The sequence below is a fragment of the Micromys minutus genome (assembly GCF_963924665.1).
Source record: "Micromys minutus genome assembly, chromosome: 1".
NCBI classification, from domain to species: domain Eukaryota; kingdom Metazoa; phylum Chordata; class Mammalia; order Rodentia; family Muridae; genus Micromys; species Micromys minutus.
In genome coordinates, this window is record NC_137969.1 from 258,422,892 (window position 1) to 258,441,397 (window position 18,506).

General features: G+C 42.4%; 1 protein-coding gene across 1 annotated transcript in view; it reads left to right on the forward strand.

The window, feature by feature from the left end:
• The window catches only part of PTPRN2 (protein tyrosine phosphatase receptor type N2), a gene marked incomplete at both ends in the record, with an annotated part of 697,231 nt that overhangs the window by 264,386 nt on the left and 414,339 nt on the right, over window positions 1-18,506 (forward strand). The window contains one exon of the mRNA XM_080936716.1: window positions 4,903-5,005. Coding sequence (XP_080792842.1) covers window positions 4,903-5,005 — 103 coding nt within the window. The remainder of the gene's footprint in view (window positions 1-4,902; window positions 5,006-18,506) is intronic.

An 18,506-nucleotide genomic window follows, 5' to 3' on the forward strand; every position in this document is an offset into this window, starting at 1 on the left:
AACCCTGCTTCTGATGTTGTAGATTGGTCTTTTTCTCTTTTATAGATATGATTTCTGCCTTGCATATTCTGCTGGCATGTTGTTTGGCACATAGTCATTAGGATTGGATTGGTATGTCTCCTGTGCGTTAGGTCATCTACTGTTATGGATGTCCCTATTCTGCCTCTGGTAACCTCTGCAGGTTCATTCCCACGATGTTAATATGACCCAGACTTCGGTCCTTTAATGTGTACAAGGTGTACTGTTTATCCAAATGCCCAATTTCATTCTTTCTATATGGTTTTCTTAGATAATTTACGTGGGTAGTGTAGAGTATTTAAATATTTTCTCATTGTTATTTTTTAACACACTGATGTTGACTATAATGATTGACATTTTAAAGCTTCAATGTTGCCCTTTCCCCAGCCTCGTTTCTCCTCCTCCTCCTTTCTTCCAGTGCTGAGTAAGCCCAGAGCCTCACACACAGGTTGAGTAGATGTGGTAGTGCTCAGCTTCATTCCCAGTTGGTTTCTCTTCTTTTTATGTACCTGCTTTCTTTGCTTTCTTTGGGTTACTTTTATGTATTAGGAAATTCATTTTGTCAGTAGTGCTCCAGAGTGTATATCTTCAATACTCAGATGCTTGAGACACTACGTTCATGTACATGACTCACAGAAGCTTGTTGGCATCTCCCTTTATTCTTGTTTGTGACTCTTAGCCTGCCCTCTCATTGATAGCAGAATGACCTAGCATTGCCTTTCCCCACCCTTGGGAGAATGTGAATGTTCTGAGGTATGATTCCACTTTCAGACATGGCAGAAGCAATGCAGTGTGAGCTGTTTACACTTCCTGTTCTTTCCTGATGCTCTTCCTCCATTGCTTCCTCTGAATTCTGAGAAGTTACAGAGTGGCTCTCTTAGAATGGGTCTTCTGTAGTAGTGAAAACACATTTTGCTCCATTTGAAAGTGTCTTATTTATCCTTCATTCCCAAAAGCTATCCTGGCTGCCACAAACATGTTTATCCTCATCTAAATTCCTGCCTGGCTGGTAGGTTCAGAAAGTAGGAAGAGGCTTCTCTTCTTACAGCACCTAAGACCTAGCTGCTTCCTTGTGGCCTACTTTCTGATGATGAATTCTGTCATTAGGATGATCTTTCCCATATAGGTAAGGGATCATTCTGGGCAGCATCAAGAATTTTCCTTTATTGGTTTTCAGAAGTTTAATGATTGTGAGTCTCTTTGTTAGGGTTTTACTGCTGTGAACAGACACCATGACCAATACAAGTCTTATAAAGGACAACATCTAATTGGGACTGGCTTACAGGTTCAGAGGTTCAGTTCATTATCATCAAGGCGGTAGCATGGCAGCATTCAGGCAGGCATGGTGCAGGAGGAGCTGAGAGTTCTATATCTTCATCTAAAGGCTGCTAGTGAAAGACTGACATCCAGACAGCTAGGGTGAGGGTCTTAAAACCCACACCCACAGTGACACACCTACTCCAACAAAGTCACACCTCCCAGCAGTGCCACTCCCTGGGTCAAGCATATACAAATCATTACAATGTCTTAGAAGAGGTGGGGTCTGCTATGCATAGGGTGTGCTTGTGTTCTTCAAAAAAATTAAATAAGAAATTTCTAGTTCTTAGGTTTATCTCATAACCTGTGTGTGTGTGTGTGTGTGTGTGTGTGTGTGTGTGTGTGTGTGTGTGTGTGTAGGGCTAATTTTATTTTTATTTATATGTATATGTGTGCATTACATGTGGATATCTTTAGAGATAAGATGGGGGCATTGAATTGGATCTATGGAGCTAGAGTTAGATACAGTTGTGAGCCATCAGGTGTAGGTTCCAGGAACTGAACTCTGGCCTTCTTGAGGAGCAGTAAATGCTCTTAAACACATAGTGATGCCCTTCTACCTCCAGCTTCTTTAATTGTTAAGTCTTTGTCTCTTGTCAAAATAGAGACACTTTGAGCCCTCACATTTCTAAGTGTCTTTTCTGTCCTAACATCCTCACCTCCAGTCTCTCATAGCACAGATGGTAGAGATCTGGCTATAGTCACTGAGACTCCTGGGCTCTTGTAACTGTTTGCACAGTATTATTGAGCTGGGTGATGCCCCATTGTGCAGTTCATAGACGCTTCTTCCTAAAATACATACCCACAGAACTATTCACTTGTTGACTTCGATTGTGATTCTTCCATGTCCATCATTTTTATATCTCCCCCATGTTCTCTGAAATCTCCACTTCCTCCTTTACTTCACACAGGCCTTCACAGTTGCTTACTGAAGCTATGGCTTCTTCAAACCTTTATCTGATTGTTGCCACATAGGCCATCCCAGTGCTGGTGTCATCCCACAGAAATCTGTGCTCTTTCCTATGGAAGCCTGGGTTCTACTTGTGATCTGACCGGCTTTAATCGGTGCTGTTGTGAGAGATAGGGTAGAGTACTCCTTCCAGCAAACAGTTAGTGGCATAGGTTCAGATCCCTCTGAATCTTTCTGCATCTAAGGGTGGGGAGGTGTGGGACTTCCGGCCTCTAGTTCTACCATATGTCATGGGTAGGTGCAAGATAAGCTGAGTGGAGCTACGGAGACATTTCATTGTGCTGTAAGAGGAAGTAATCCTAGGATTCCCAGCCAGGAAGGTGGGTTGAGAGTCTGTAGTTTCCTGTAGAGCCCGTCACTGTCTGATTCTCTTTGGTCTTTATGGGATGCCCTCTCTTGGAGCTGTTTTGTCTGCACCCAGGGCATTTATGGGTGGGTGTCTTTAGTTCACATCTGGGCACATAGAGAAAGGGCATGAAGCTTTACTCCTTCTTCACGAGTTCTCTTCACCCTTGGCCCTCCGTATCTACAGTCTCTAGGAGTTGTCAATGAACAAACAGGACACATTTAATCTACTTTCGTGCACACAGATCATCTTTTCACCTTCAGGCCGATGGGCCCTCTCTTCCAGGGTACTTTGTTTCTGTGGTGATTCAGAGTGATGCTCAGCCCATTTTCTTTCCAACACATAAATACTTTTTGCTCACACGAGAGCTGAGAGGTCTGGACTGGTGTCCAGGTCTCTTTCAGACTGACACCACCCTGGCCACCATGCTTCTGAAGCCCTGTCACAGATGCTCAACACATGCAGCTTAGTGTTCAAGCAGTGTGCTCCTTAGGTGTAAAACACTACTTGTGTGTGTTTTTAAGTGTGTGCACATATTTATGTATCTGTATGTGAAGGTGTACATGTTGTGCATTTGTGTGCGTAGGGAGCCAGAGGACAATCTCTGGCACTATTTCTCAGGAGTATCCTCTCCTGTTTTTTAATACAGGGCCTGTCATTGGCCTGAAACCCGACTGCTAGACTGTCCAGTAAGGCCCAGGAATCCCTGTTTCTACCTCCTTAATTCTGGAGTTCCAAGCATGTGCTCTCATGTCCAGCTTTTAAAAGTGGGCTCTATAGATCAAACCAACTCTTGAATATGCAAGCTGTGCATTTTGCCAACTGAGTCACCTTCTCAGCCCAGAAGATGTCATTTTTAATGAAATTTTTTAATGCAAACTTCCTTTATGCTCTCAAGTATCTGTTGCCTGATAAATATTAATATTAAGATTGTCCTAGGGGAATAGCATGTTTAAAATATGCTTGTTTTCTAAACCCAAAATGCTAGCTGTTGGGTTAACATTGCAAAGTGCTTTCCACTGAGAATGCTCCTGGGAATGGACAGAGGGGGACTCAGAAGCAAGCCTGGCTAAGGACTTGCTTTTCTGTTGCCTTCACCAGCAAACACTGCGGGACACGGGGATTGGGCTGAATCCCCTGCAGTGACTTACCTTCCACAGAGAGATACTCTGAAGGACCTAGGGCTGAAGCCAGAGTCTTCCTGGTATTTTCACCATTGTGTATCCTGGGACTTAGGATGTGCCAGCCATTTGATTTTTGCTAACTGTAAGCCTTAATAATTCATATTTGCACTAATAATGTTTAGATATGTTCATAAAAAACACTTCTCTATACTGCAGATTTTATCCAGAGTGTATGCTCTAGGCTTCATTACCATACTAGACACACATGCACAAGCTCACACAAATATACTCACACACACAAATGTGCACATACACCTTTCCATGCATGCACATATACTCTCATATGCATGATCATCACACATGAACATGCATGCATACATATTTACATGTATGCAAACATGTACATACACAGAGCTGTCCTGACTTGAAGGCTTTGTAACTTGTTTTTTGCACAGAGCATAAAAATATACCTCTGTAATTATGTGATGCTTAGTGATTAGATAATTATGGATAATTGCATGGGGTAGCTCTAAGTGTGAAAGCGTTACCGTAAGATCTAAAATGTACAAATTGCATAATAATTATTCTTGGGAGTTATTTAGTAATTCTGAGCATAATTATCATGTGATCCACAGTGCATGTAATTAATGCACAATCGCATGGATTTTTGCCTTCATAACTGCTTCCCCTTGTTATAAAGCTCGTTGTCACAACATTTGAGTGTAAATATAATGTAATTGGCTCTGAGATTTAGTACATTAAATCCACAGTAATTGCTTCACAAGAACGTAACCCTATCCAGCCAAACGCGGGGCTCTCAGGCAGGATGGGTTAGGAAAACAGTTGTTCCAGTGGCGTATAGCAACCAGGTCAGCAGAACAGTGGGTGTGCTGAGCAAGGCAGTAGGCAGCTCTGCTTGGCAACCACATGCACATGTGTTGATGGGCATCTTTGCTGCCAGTCATCCTACCCAGGTACACAGGTCCATGTGCATTAGACAGAGTCACTCTTGGTTTCATTTTCTTTGTGGGCCAGCCAACAGCCACTGTACCTAGTTTTAAGACAGTGGAGCGAAGTTTAGCCACACTTGCAAATTCACGTCTTAGGTTATTTTCCTTTCCCCACAGGTTTCACGTGGCAAGATGACTATGCCCAGCGTGTGATCGCCCAAGAGCTTTCAAACCTCCCCAAGGCCTACCTACGGCGTGGGGAAGCTTCCGTCCCAGCCAGGTACGTGTGGCATGACTTGCCTCTTGTTCTCAGCTGTAGCTGCATCATTAACTCTGGCTACTTTTAGGATAGCAAAGCAACCCCCACCTTTTGGATGTAGAATGGATACTCATGAGGAAGAGGATGCTCTGCAAGGGCATCTTTATTTGGTGGAGAAACCATGCAATGTGCCGTGCACACTGAGAGGCACACAGGTCTTTTCTTACTTGTCCTTGAGACCCCAGAAAAGCTCTGCACCTTCAGAGTCATGGTATAATAAAGTGAGGTCAAGAACTCTGGTTTCGTACTAGGAAACTGTGTTAACTACATTGTTATGAGCAGGAATAATTCGGAAAGTCCTGGTCTTTCTCTCCCAAAGCACAGCAGCCTATATTGAGCAACAGCTCGTTCTGCACCATCTTATCCACCAGCACTGACTGCTACAGGGTGATGACGAGGGAGTCCCACTTCCCACATGAAATGGGAGACATCGCCCAAAGAGAAACAACTGCAAGGATGAGCCTGGCCTGCTGTGTTGCATTCTGAGATTAAAAAACAGACCTTTGGGATCTTTCTCAGAGGCTCAGTGTGCAAGGTCCATTGTTTCCCTAAGCAACAGAATATTCTTGAGCTAAACGCTCCATGCAGAGATATCTGTGTAACACAAACTATGACTCTCTGCCTTCATGACCATGTGTATCAAGTGAATCAGATCCCCAAGTCATCACAGAGACCATTTCAAGTCTAGTGGGGCCAACAGTAAAAACAGGTAAAAAGTGGGCACTTGGGTAGGACACACAGTGAGTCTACATGTGGTATTCCTGGACACATCTTTTATAAAGTAACTGATGTATGTATATATGATGTGTGTATGTATGCATGTACATATATATGTGTATATTATGATGCATGTTTATATGTATGTACATATGTATAATTTATATACATATGTATGTATGATGTATGTACATATGTTTGTATGCCTGTTTTTTTTCCTCAAGTTATAGATGCATTTAAGAATTTATTTATTATATATTAATAAAACTTAGCATAAATTATATTAAAGTTTATTAATTATACAGTTATATTTGTATGTACATATATAAGTATTTTAAATCATAAATATATCTTGACATATGTTAGGTTCCTAGACATTTGTCTTGAATGCTTACTTAATCATGAAGAAAATGCCAGTGGCTCTCTTTCATGTGTTTTGAGGAGTTTCTGTTTCTGGCTCAGAGATGGCCTGAGGTAGGGTTTTAAAACAAATCAAGAACTTTCTTCTCTCCTGAATTCCTTCCTTTCCCTTGAGTGGAAGGGAATAAGACCTGCCATTCATCTCTAAGGAGCAGAGTGTCAGGGAAGAGCTGGCTAGGTATTCTGCAGACTCTTGACTACCCTCTGAGCCATGTCCTGTCAAGCAGAGTTGGCTTCTTGGCTCCTGTGTCCTTCTAGTCTCTTGGTCTTGTCTTTGCTTTCATCTGACCCCTGCGATATTTATTGCCCATTGTACACATAGCAGAGAGAGGCCAGCCTCTTCTTCTTGGCTCCTTACCTGAGGTCCAGACTCTACTGTGTCATAATCCTTTTTCTACACACCTAAATCTCATTAATCCCCCCCCCCCAACTTTGACCCTCTGACCTCTCAGCTTGGTCTTTGTCAGTCTAGGTCAGTCATATCGCCTTAGATACTTTAGGACTCTACAGAGACCCTATAGTTGAGTCACAACCTGACTCATAACACAGCTTCTGGTACTTTGCTTCCTGTATCTTGCGCCCTGCTTTTGACTCCTGGTTCCCCACCCCCTGCTTCCCATCCCCGTTTCTCCACAATTATTCTTACACAATCCTGCATTTTTACCCCCAAAGTCACCAGGAAACTTTTCTTTGTCATTGAAATGATCTATTCCCGATATATTTAAACATCATCTGTCTTTGCTCATAAGTCTCACGGTTTCTCATTGTTAGTGTCTTCAAAGAAAGCCGTCTCCATGGAGACTAGCAGGGTGTTAGCCCAGTGCCCACGTGCTGCCCTGTCAGCATGAAGAAACCGTTCAGCCCCGGGTGTCTATAATCCCTGTGACAGTTTAAACTCGAGTTCTCCTTTCATCTACTTAAAATACTTTTTTAAGAAAACGATTTTTTGGGTTTTCTTTTTTTCCTGTTATCTTTAGATTTACTGTTTCAAGTGTGAGTTCTTGAGGTATGTTAAAGATCTTGTTTACATTGCTTCTGAACGTGGCCTTGGTGCCACTTCCTCCTGAGCTTTCTCTCTATACCTCTGACTGTCATTTCACATCTTTTTGGGACAATTAAGGCTTATAACATTTTTCTATTTCTCACATTTCTAGACTTTAGACTGTAAATTTGAGAGTTGAGTGTTATTGCTTTTTAGTCCACTGTTAGATTTGAACATTTAAAAAAAATTGAGGGTTTGTTTAACTTTTCTGTTTTCAGTGGATGACTCAAAAGCATATTTGTGCCTACTATTTTAGCATACATACATATCTATGTATTTTACAACCTTACATATATAATATGCTGTGATTTTTTTGTTATGAATATGAATGCCAGTGGTGTTGCATGAGCTTAGGATGTCTTTGTTCATATTCTGGCTAGAAGATAAAATGTCTCAGGTGAAACCTCTGTTGCCATGGTCACTCTTCTCACCAGCCTCGTGCTTTATGAGCACTGTGCTCGCGTCCTGGACTGTCATGCTGCAAATCTGTCCAGACCGCTGTAGCTGTGATCACCCGGAGCCCAGGGCCCCCTGGATCCCTAGCTCCTGCCTCAGGATGCTGCTGACGCTCTTACTTTGCCTTTGCTTCCCGGTTAATCCATGGCCTCCTTAAAATCTGACACTTGGACACCTTTGTTTGAAGTACAGGCTTCATAACCAACACCAAACAGCTTCTGAGAGATGTGCCCAGCAGGGCACCCACACTAGCAGTGCTTGGGCCTCTTTCTCCTCTGTGCACTCTGGTTTGCTTGTGTTTGTCTTCTTCAGCATTTTAAATAATGGTGTCTGATTGTAAATTCACAGATAGCCATCACCCCAGGTTTCCAAGCAACAGCCATATTCAATTATTAATTAAAGGAGCCTATGTGTCCCCCAATCCCTAGAGAGTGGGGGCCAGGTTTGCTCTAGCTTCTTCCCTTCCTACTTCAGACACTTCCTTCTTGTCCTACCAGACCCCACCCCTAAGTCACAGAAGTCACTGAATGTATGAAAACAGGGAAGGGTGAGGGACCTGCAATGCATCTGGCTAACAAGTTGGTGACAAAGGTGATCAAGAGTCCTTCAGGTTTTCCTCATTTCACGTGGATTCAGAGCTGTGCAGATTCACAGCTGGCTGGCCATGAAGTGGAGTTTGGACCTCTGTCATACACGGCGTAGATCCCCGGAGATACAGAAGAGCTTGCTTCAAATCAGTGATTTATTTGTAGTAAAGATAAGGGTGAACATTGTAGGGTATGCCATGTGCCTCTTGTCCTGGTCCTTGGAGGCTGAGGCAGGAAGATTAAAAGCTCAAGGCTAGCCTCAACTATAGAATGAAACTCTCTCTCTCTCCCTCCCCTCCATGTCTCTCTCTCTTTAAAGAAATTTGGAGAGGAGAGTTATAGGGTGGTTCAGTGATAAGATGCTTGTTAATCTGTGCAATCTCTTGCTGCATTTTTTAGAGGAGATGGAGATAGTGGGGAGACAAAGGAGAGAGCTTGGTCTTTCTTTAGTGACCCCACTTGACCCATAGGTGAAAGAGAGCAGCAGTCACAGATGGTCGTTTGCCCCCCCCCCCCATATAAATGTCCTGCCTTAGGTTGAAGAGGCCATGTGGAGCTCTGAACTGGACAGAGCCGTGCGGGGATCAGCACAGGGTGTATCCTATGTTCCTGTGAAGAGTGAGGCTCGACACACAGGATCACTGAGAACAAAGAGCTGGCTGTCTTCTGCAGATCTGAGATGGGAACCAGGACTAGGTGGCAGGTGTGTGTGAGTACCACGTCCATAGTCTATGTTGGTTGGCTCATTAGCTTCTTTGGCTCCCACAGGTTACACAGTAACTTCTAGCAGCATGTGCAAGGGCAGAAAGCACAGTGTATCCAAGGGCAAGCACAAAGCATGGAGTCCGGGTATAAGGGACATTCGACCCATTTAGAAGTGGAAATGTTCCCATAAATTGTTGATTGCCTTGAAGCCAGGCAATCTGGTAAAAGTCTGTGCTGATTGCTCCAACATGGTATACAGCATGACAGTGGTTACTCAGTCATCCTGACTTACTGCAGGGTCACAATCTGTGGCCCATGCACAAAAGAGACACAGGCAAGACAAATAAGACCACTTGAAGGCACCTTTATGATCTGCCTGTGTCTGCATTGATTATCAATTGGTGAGAAAAAGAAACAAAATACCAGAAGAGTAAACGGACCAGCTAAATTACAATCTGATAACAGAAAATGGAATTCCCCCCACTAAGAATTAGTGAGGAAAATTAGCTGTGGTTTGATACACGGGACTCTGAACAACCCCGTAAATTATGTGTTTGTCATGGGCTGGAGCACACTCTGACAACAAGGCAGGACATGGAATACTTTCATTCACCTCAAGTAATTGCTGTCTAAAGCTTACCACCTAGTCTGTTTATCAAGACCTGTCCTGGAGGTTTCTAACTTCTGTGCAATCAAATGTGGGCCTAGAATGATTTTCTTCGAGACTTGCTACTAAATGAGCTCATCTTTTCTTGTTATTTCTGAGTTCTCTCTGGCTGCTTCAGCTCAGCTGTTCTTTCCTTTCCAAGCTGACTGACTGAATTTGGCTTCTCTCAGTTGCTCCCAAATTGCTCTGCTTGGCCTCAAACTAATTCTAGCAATTTTCTTTTGATTTTCTGGCTCCTTCTCATTCTCTGGCTCTTTCTGTCTTCACCTGTGTCTAACTTTTTCTCTCTTTAACGGTCTCTGTAAGACTCTCCCAATAAATCTCCCTCCTGTCCTTTATTCTCTGTCTACATTACTCCCTCAAGTAACTTCACTTTCCCCTGTCTTCTTATAAAAGGTAGGCATATCCTACTCTGTCGAATCTTTTTATGATTTGCCACTTTGTCTGCCACTCAATTAGACATCACTTTAAAACATGGGTGCTTCCTTCTATAAACTTTTACCTTCATTGTTTGGGATTAAAGGTATGTACTAGGGGTCTGTGTGTTTACTAGAAAGAGGGGTTAAAGGTGTATACTAGGGGTGTGTCTGTATACTAGACAAAGGGGTTAAAGGTGTGTGCTAAGGCTGAGCAGAACTACAACTAGAAACTTTTTTTCCCCAGTGAACACATACAATCTTGGGGTTCATAGTGTGATCAAATATCCTGCACAGAACACTGGTTTTATTTTTGTTATTAGATAGGTCTAATACTGTAGTCCAAGCTGGCCTGGAGCCCATGGTATTTTCTCCTGCCTTAGCTGCTAAGTGCTAGAATCATAAAAGTTGGCTGCCATACCTGGTGATAGGATGAGTTTCTCACATGAGAAAAAGAGATGGGAAAAGTTTTGATGAATCTCGGCTTTAGGAGACCTTTCTTTGGCATGCATGCATGATCAGATCAGAGTCAATGGCCTTTGCTCCTTTCAGCCCTCTTTGTGTATAGAGTTCAAGTCTCTCTCCTGGCTTCCCAAAGAACAGGGTGTGTTACTGTGAGCCATGGACAGCCCTGTGCTGTGTTCACCAGGACCTGTTCCTTTCTGTGCTCTGGTGCTTGGGTTTCAGACTCCCTGTGTCCTCTCTACTCTACCATTCCAACAAGTGTCCCTTATCCTCCATTTAGGTTGGCCATGTGAGAGATGACATATGTTTTATTTAGCTTTTTAAAATGCCAGCTTATTTCATTTAGCATATTCCCTGGTTGGTTGAATTTGTTCTGCTTCAAAGAATAGGATTTTATTCTTCATGGCTAAATGACAGTCCATGGTATATGCTTATTTTCCACAATAGATGCCTAGACTCATCTCCTCATCTACTGTGGCACTTGTAAATAGAGCTGCAGTCAGCATCAGCTCCAGCATTTCCTTGACATGTGATTCCAGTTCCTTTGAATAAATATATGGGAGCAAATGACCAGATTCCATGGCAGTCCTACTCTCAGACATCCTGGGACCTTCCGTATTGTTTCCCAGGACAATTTTACACATTTACATTCTCAGCAGCAGTGTGCAGTGTAAAACATTCTGATTTGTGTTTGTTTCTGTATTTTGATAATACCCATTCTGATGAGTGAGATGATGTTTCACTGTAGTTCTGACTTGCACTTTCTTGCTGGAATTTTAACTATATGCTGGCATCACCCATAACAATAGCAGCTTGCCTGCTTGCCTGTTTTCCTTTCTTCTTTTCATATTCCCTTCCTTCTCCTGCTTTATTTTATTCTCCTCTACCTTCCTCCTTCTCTTCTTCCTACCCTTCTTTCTTTGCAGCATAGGCTGGTCTTGAACTTCCAATCCTCCTCCCTCAGATACCCCTATAACACATTCTTGGAAATCTGTCTTATCAGATGAAACATCAGCTGGTGCATGACTCCAAGTTAACTTTTATGTGAGAAATTTATAATGAGTTATATCCACTTAAAACCCAAGTACATCTTTTAAAGTATGTCTAGGTCACAGTAGAAACCCAAGCATGACATGGAGTGATCACATTGGGATGAAGTGCTGTTTCTCTGGTCCACTGCAGGTGTGACATTGCCAGTGTTCCACGAGGTAATACATCTTCCTCTGGCTCATGGCATTCTCCCCAAAATCTCTAGAGGATGGTACAAATAATTTTCTGCTTCTGATTTTGTTCAAAATATAGTATTGAAGTCTTTGGAAGGATACACACACACACACACACACACACACACACACACATTAATCTAGAAATCCAACATCTGAAACTGTTTTAGCATTGAAGTAATGTACAAAAGTAATTCTACTAGGAACCGGGCTCACTAAATGATCTTAAAAGACCATCCAGGATAAAGGAGCCATTAAGTGATCTTACAAGGTTATCTCCTGCAAGAGGGAGAGTTCACCAAACAGACCCTCTAAAGTGAATGTTAGCCTCTATTTCTCATGTAAAGGTCAACTGAGTTTCATGCTTAAACTTTTGCCTCATCCTCAATTATCTCACTCTGCCTATGCAAATATCACTCAAATCCAGAAGTTCCCAAGCCTCGAAGTATTTCGGACAAGGGATATCCATCCTGGTTGGATGCTTTGCATATCTAACCTAAAATACCTGCCAAGAGAGCCTCCTGAAGGAAGAGGATGTAGTGTATGAAACCTGACATGAAACCCAGAGCCTGTTACCCAAGATGATGTTCTGGGGCTCACTTGTACAGTAATCAGTCTCCTGCACCTTCTGTTTGTACATGTATGTTCCTATCATATACAGAGTGTGTACATATATGTTCCTCTCATATACAGAGTGTGGTAGAAGCAATATGTGGCCATAGCCAGATCTCTTGAGAGTAGAATTTTGTTCTACATAATACAGTTCTTGCTATTAGGATAGAAGGTGGTACAGGCTAGCCTGTGGTGATAAAGACATTTCCCCTAGTTCTAAGAAAGCCCACTGACAGCAGATAGCAAGGAAAAGTGACTGAAAACTGGTCTGGACTTGACCCCTGGTCACCATCTTGAGCCACCAGAGGCTGTAGGGGTTGTGAAGATCCACAGACTGATCTCCTGTGAGGAAAACAGTTTCATTTGTCTAGGGCCTGGTCCGTATAATAGTGAATGATGTGGTGCCAGGCCTCAGGCCCCGTGGATTCTACAGGGATGGATGATAACCTTGCTTGGAATGTTGGATCAATGATGCACAGGTCAGCAAGGGCTATGCACCCAAGCCAGGAAGACCCTGAGCAGTTTGGAAGACCTACAACAGCTGTAGTGGCATCTAGCTTGCAGTCTAGAAAGTGCATATGGTGGCTTGACTGAGGTGGGCCATGGTCTCACAGGCACGGTAACAGTGGTCTCAGGAGACTAATCCCACTTCCAACTCCAGATGGGTCCTGCTGAGTCTTCAAAGATGGCTGGCTTGAGAGAGAAGGATGCTGATGGTTAGAGTAGGATGTAAGATTGGGCAGCCAGATCCTTTTAGAAGTCCACTTTGTAGGGGACACAGCTGGGTGACAACACTCTTTGGGGGAGGGGGCTTCTGTTGCTTCATTCAGGTAAATTTTATATTTTGTGGAGTAGAAGTTCTCAAACATAAAGTCTGGCATGTGAGTACAAGGAACACAGATCAACAAACAGAAAGTTTGCCTTGTGCACATAGCCCTCTCTCTGGTGCTATATTAGATTTGTTTGTAGATAAGTTTCCTATAACCATGAACTGCATGATGGGTTTCTGAGATCCTTGTCCTCACTAGGATGTATCTGATGTCAATGGTACATTCATTCTTTATAAAGCATAAATAGGGAAATTGGTCTAAAGTTCTCTTTCTTTGGTTTAGGAATGAGTGTAATTGTGGCTTGGAAGAAAGAGTTGGGTAGAGTTTCTATTGTGGAATAGTTTGGAGAGTATTGGTATTTGCTCTTCTATGAAGGTCTGATAGAATTCTGCACTAAACCCATCAGGTCCTGGGCTGGTTTTTTTTTTTTTTTTTTTTTTTTGTTTTGTTTTGTTTTGTTTTGTTTTGTTTTGTTTTGTTTTTTTTTTTCTGATTGGGAGACTTTTGATGACTGCTCCTATTTCTTTAGGGGTTATGGAGCTATTTAGATGGTTTATCTGATCCCGAATTAACTTTGGTACCTGGTATCTGTCTAGAAAATTATCCATTTCCTCTAGATTTTCCTATAGACTTTTGTAGTAGGAGCTGATGATTTCTTGAATTTTCTCAGTTTCTATTGTATGTCTCCCCTTTCATTTCTTATTTTGTTAATTTGGATACTTTCTCTGTGCCCTCTACTTAGTCTGGCTAAGGGTTTATCAATCTTGTTGATTTTCTCAAAGAACCAGATCTTGGTTTTGTTGATTCTTTGTATAGTTCTTTTGGTCTCTATTTGGTTAATTTCAGCTCTGACATTGATTATTTACTGCTGTCTACTTCTCTTGGGTGTATCTGCTTCTTTTGGTTCTAGAGCTTTCAGCTGTGCTGCCAAGCTGTTATGCTCTCTCCAGTTTCTTTTTGGAGGTGCTCAGAGACTTTTCCTCTTAGCACTGCTTTCATTATATCCCACAAGTTTGGGTATGTTGTGCCTTCATTTTCATTAAATTCTAAAAAGTCTTTGATTTCTTTCTTTCTCTTTTTTTCTTGACTAAGCTACTGTTGAGTAGAGCATTGTTTAGCTTCCATGTATATGTGGGCTATTTGTTGTTTTTGTTGTTATTGAAGACCAGCCTTAGTCCATGGTGATCTGATAAGATGCATGGGACTATTTCAATGTTCTTGTATCTGTTGAGGTCTGTTATGTGACCAACTATATGGTCAGTTTTGGAGATGGTGCTGTGAGGTGCTGAGAAGAAGGTATATTTTGTTTTAGGATGAAATATTCTATAGAAGTCTGTTAAATACATTTGGTTCATAACTTCTGTTAGGTTCACTGTGTCTCTGTTCAGTTTCTGCTTCCATGATCTATCCATTGATGAGAGTGGGATGTTGAAGTCTCCCACTATTATTGTGTGTTGTGTAATATGGGACCTCATGAAACTGCAAAGCTTCTGTAAGGCAAGGGACACTGTCAAAAAAAACAAAACAGCAACCAACAGATTAGGAAAAGATCTTTACTAATCCTATGTCTGATAGAGGGCTAGTATCTAATATATACAAAGAACTCAAGAAGGTAGACTCTAGAGAATCAAATAATTCTATTAAAAATGGGGTACAGAGCTAAACGAAGAATTCTCAACTGAGGAATATCGAATGGCTGAGAAGCACTTAAAGAAATGCTGAACATTCCTAGTCATCAGGGAAATGCAAATTAAAACAGCCCTAAGGTTCCACCTCACACGAGTCAGGATGGGTAAGATCAAAAAGTCAGGTGACAGCAGATGCTGATGAGGATGCTGAGAAAGAGGACCACTCCTCCGCCCGTTGGTAGGATTTCCTGCTGTAAACTGGTACAACTACTCTGGAAATTAGTCTGGTGGTTCCTCAGAAAATTGGACATAGCACTAACTGAGGATTTTGTGTATATTCTGGGCATATACACAGAAGATTCTTCAACATCTAACAAGGACACATGCTCAACCATGTTCATAGTAGGCTTATTTATAATAGCCAGAAGCTGGAAAGAACCCAGATGTCCTTCAACAGAGGAATAAATACAAAAAGTGTGGTACATATACACAATGGGGAACTACTAAGCTATTAGAAACAATGACTTCATAAAAATTCTAGGCAAATGGATGGAACTTGAAACTATCGTCCTGAGTAAGGTAACCCAGTCACAAAAGAACACTCATAGCATGTACTCAATTATAATTGAATACTAGTCCAAAAAGCTTGGAATACCAAAAAAAACCATCCACAGAACTTATGAAGCTCAAAGAAAAGGAAGGCCAGAAAGTGTCAGTCTATTTTAGAAGGAAGAACAAAATGTTCATGGGAGGAAATGAAGAGACAGAGAACCAGGGATTGGAGAAAATATCATCTAGATACTGCCCCACCTGGAGATACATCCTATATGTAGTCACTAAACCCAAGCACTGTTGCTGATGCCAAGTAGTACTTACTGGAAAGAACCTAATATGGCTGCCTCCTCAGAGGCTCTGCCAGAGCCATACTGACACAGAGGAGGATGCTTGCAACTAACTATCAGATTGAACACTAGGACCCAAATGAAGGAGGTAGAGAAAGAACTGAAGGAGTTAAAAGGGTTCTGCAACCCAATGGGAAGAAAAAATTGATCAACTAATGAAATCCACCACAGCTTCCAGGACTAAAACACCATCCAGTGAGTTCTCATGAAAAAAATCTATGGCCCCAGGTGCATATGCAGCAGAGAATAGCATTTTCTGACATCAGTGGGAGGAGAGGCCTTTGGTCCAGTGAAGGCTCATCTACCCAGTGTAGGGGAACACCAAGGTGGTGAGTTGGGAGAAGGTGGTTGGGAGAGGAAGCACCTTCATTGAGGCAATGGGAGGGGAGGGAGGATAGGATTGTGGGACAGAAACAACAACTGAAATGTAAATGCAGAGAATATTCAATAAAAAAGTTTTAAAAAAGTATAAATAGCATCCATTATGTGGAGACCTTTCCCTTCACCTACCCTGCTGTGATAGGATAGAAATTGATTGTGCTCTGCTTGAGACTGTAAATAACTGGTCACAGTAGAGCAAAAGGGACTCCTTTTTCTACATGAAGCAAACAAATGAAAGGTCAACAGGGAAGACCTTGGAGGTATGTGTAATCACTATGAGCCCTGAAAGCACCCACCATATCTTGGGGGTTCAGGGACATCCCACCATGTGACACACCAAACTTTCCATAGTGTGCAAAGTGTTATCTCCAAAAAAGGACCATTATTTGAGATCAAGCATCAGATATTTCAGGCTTCTAAAGAAATAACTTGTAGCTTACCACCACTGTACTCACCTTACAGGTAAGACTGGAAGGGTAGAGCTGTTCATAAGAACTCAGCAGATGTCAGAATAGAGGGGCAAGAAGCTGCTGGCAGTTAGCTGTAGTAATACCAGCACTGGAAAGATTATGAGTTCAAGCCCCAAACTAAACTACCTAGCTTAGACTGAATCTTTAAAACCACAGAACAACAAAAGCAGCAATGAAAAATTGTTATGGAAATACATGAGTATATATCATCCAAAGAGAAAAAAGTGCAGAGTGTAGAATTTAATCAAGGATTACTAGACAGAAGAGGCAGGAAAGTGAGGCCCAGGAGTTTAGATGGAATGATGCAGATGCAAGAGGTGGAAGATGAGAAGAGTGTAGGCTAGGCTCACAGCAAGGCTAGGCTCACAGCAAGGCTAGGCTCATAGCAAGGCTAGGCTCACAGCAAGGCTAGGCTCACAGCAAGGCTAGGCTCACAGCAAGGCTAGGCTCACAGCAAGGCTAGGCTCACAGCAAGGCTAGGCTCATAGCAAGGCTAGGCTCATAGCAAGGCTAGGCTCATAGCAAGGAAGATGCATGTAGGAAATTCTAGCAAACCTAGAGATAACAGCAATAAGAAAACAGAGAGAAGATATAGCAAACATCACTTTACATGCGACATTCATGGACCAAATATGCATAAAGGCAAAGCCTCAGGGAGGGAAAGATACAAGTATTGTCAAAAAGAAAAAGTCTTCTACAGAAGACCAAAATTATTCCCACGTGGTGAAAATGATAAGCCCAGATATGTACTGTATTGGTTATTTCTCCATTTTTGTAATAAGACACCATGACCAAAGGCATCTGTAATGAAGGGAGATTTTATTGTGACTTATCATTCTAGAAGGAAAGTCCATAAACATAAACCAGAGCATGAACCCGAGGGTGATGCTATAAACTCTCGTGTTCCCATGTCCATCATTCCTCCAGCAAGGCTGTACCAGCTAAGGCAGCATAACCTCGCCCCCAAAGTGCTATCTATGAATTGCTGATGTGTAAATAGCACTTTTCTTTTCTCTGGGAGATGCATATCTCTCTCTCTCTCTCTCTCTCTCTCTCTCTCTCTCTCTCTCTCTCTCTCTCTCTCTCTGTCTGTCTCTCTGTCTCTGTCTCTGTCTCTCTCTCTGTCTGTCTCTCTGTCTCTCTGTCTGTCTCTCTGTCTCTCTCTCTGTCTTTGTCTGTCTCTGTCTCTCTCTCTCTCACCTACTCATTCCAAACAGGGATCCCCATATGGAAACCACCAAAGTCCAACTTGGTGAACCTAATCTTTGAGTTACTTAGAGGAATATGAGCAAGAGGTTACTTAGAGAGGCAGGTATGACTCACCAGACAGCTCTATCAAAGCTCACCTCAGCATGGGTGACAGTTCACAAAGCTGGTAGCCTGAAGCACACTTCACAGCCTGCAGGCAGTTCAACAGATTGAAGAGTGTTCTTTCTAGGTGGCTCAGTTGTTCTCTGCATTTTCCGGGTAGATGGTCTGGTTTGGTCTCAAGAACCTTCTTGGATGCTTCGCTTGGCTGAGAGCAACTCTCAGCAGCCTTTATTGAATATTCCTGGGAAAGAGAAGCCTCGTGGATCTGGTCAGTTTCAGGGACTTCCTGAAAGTATTTGGAGTTGCTTCACTTCTTGTTAAGGAGTTTCCCAGCAGGATGGAATGTTTCAATCTTTTGAGGAAACTGTTACACAACATGTGCTGACGAAGTGTTCTGATACCTGAACCCACGAGAGACATTTCTCATTTAAACAATCACACCTAGGAGGTCGGATGACTCCCCTAAGGAAAAATATGAAAAATCAAGATATGTTGTGATCAGATTGCTCCAAACCCAGCAAGAGAGCAGGAAGGAAGAGAGAGGAAGGTTGTGTGATTGCTGGTTGCTCTTAGTCACAGGCAAGAACTCACTGGGGGAAAAAAGGAAGATCAACCCAGAACTCCACATGC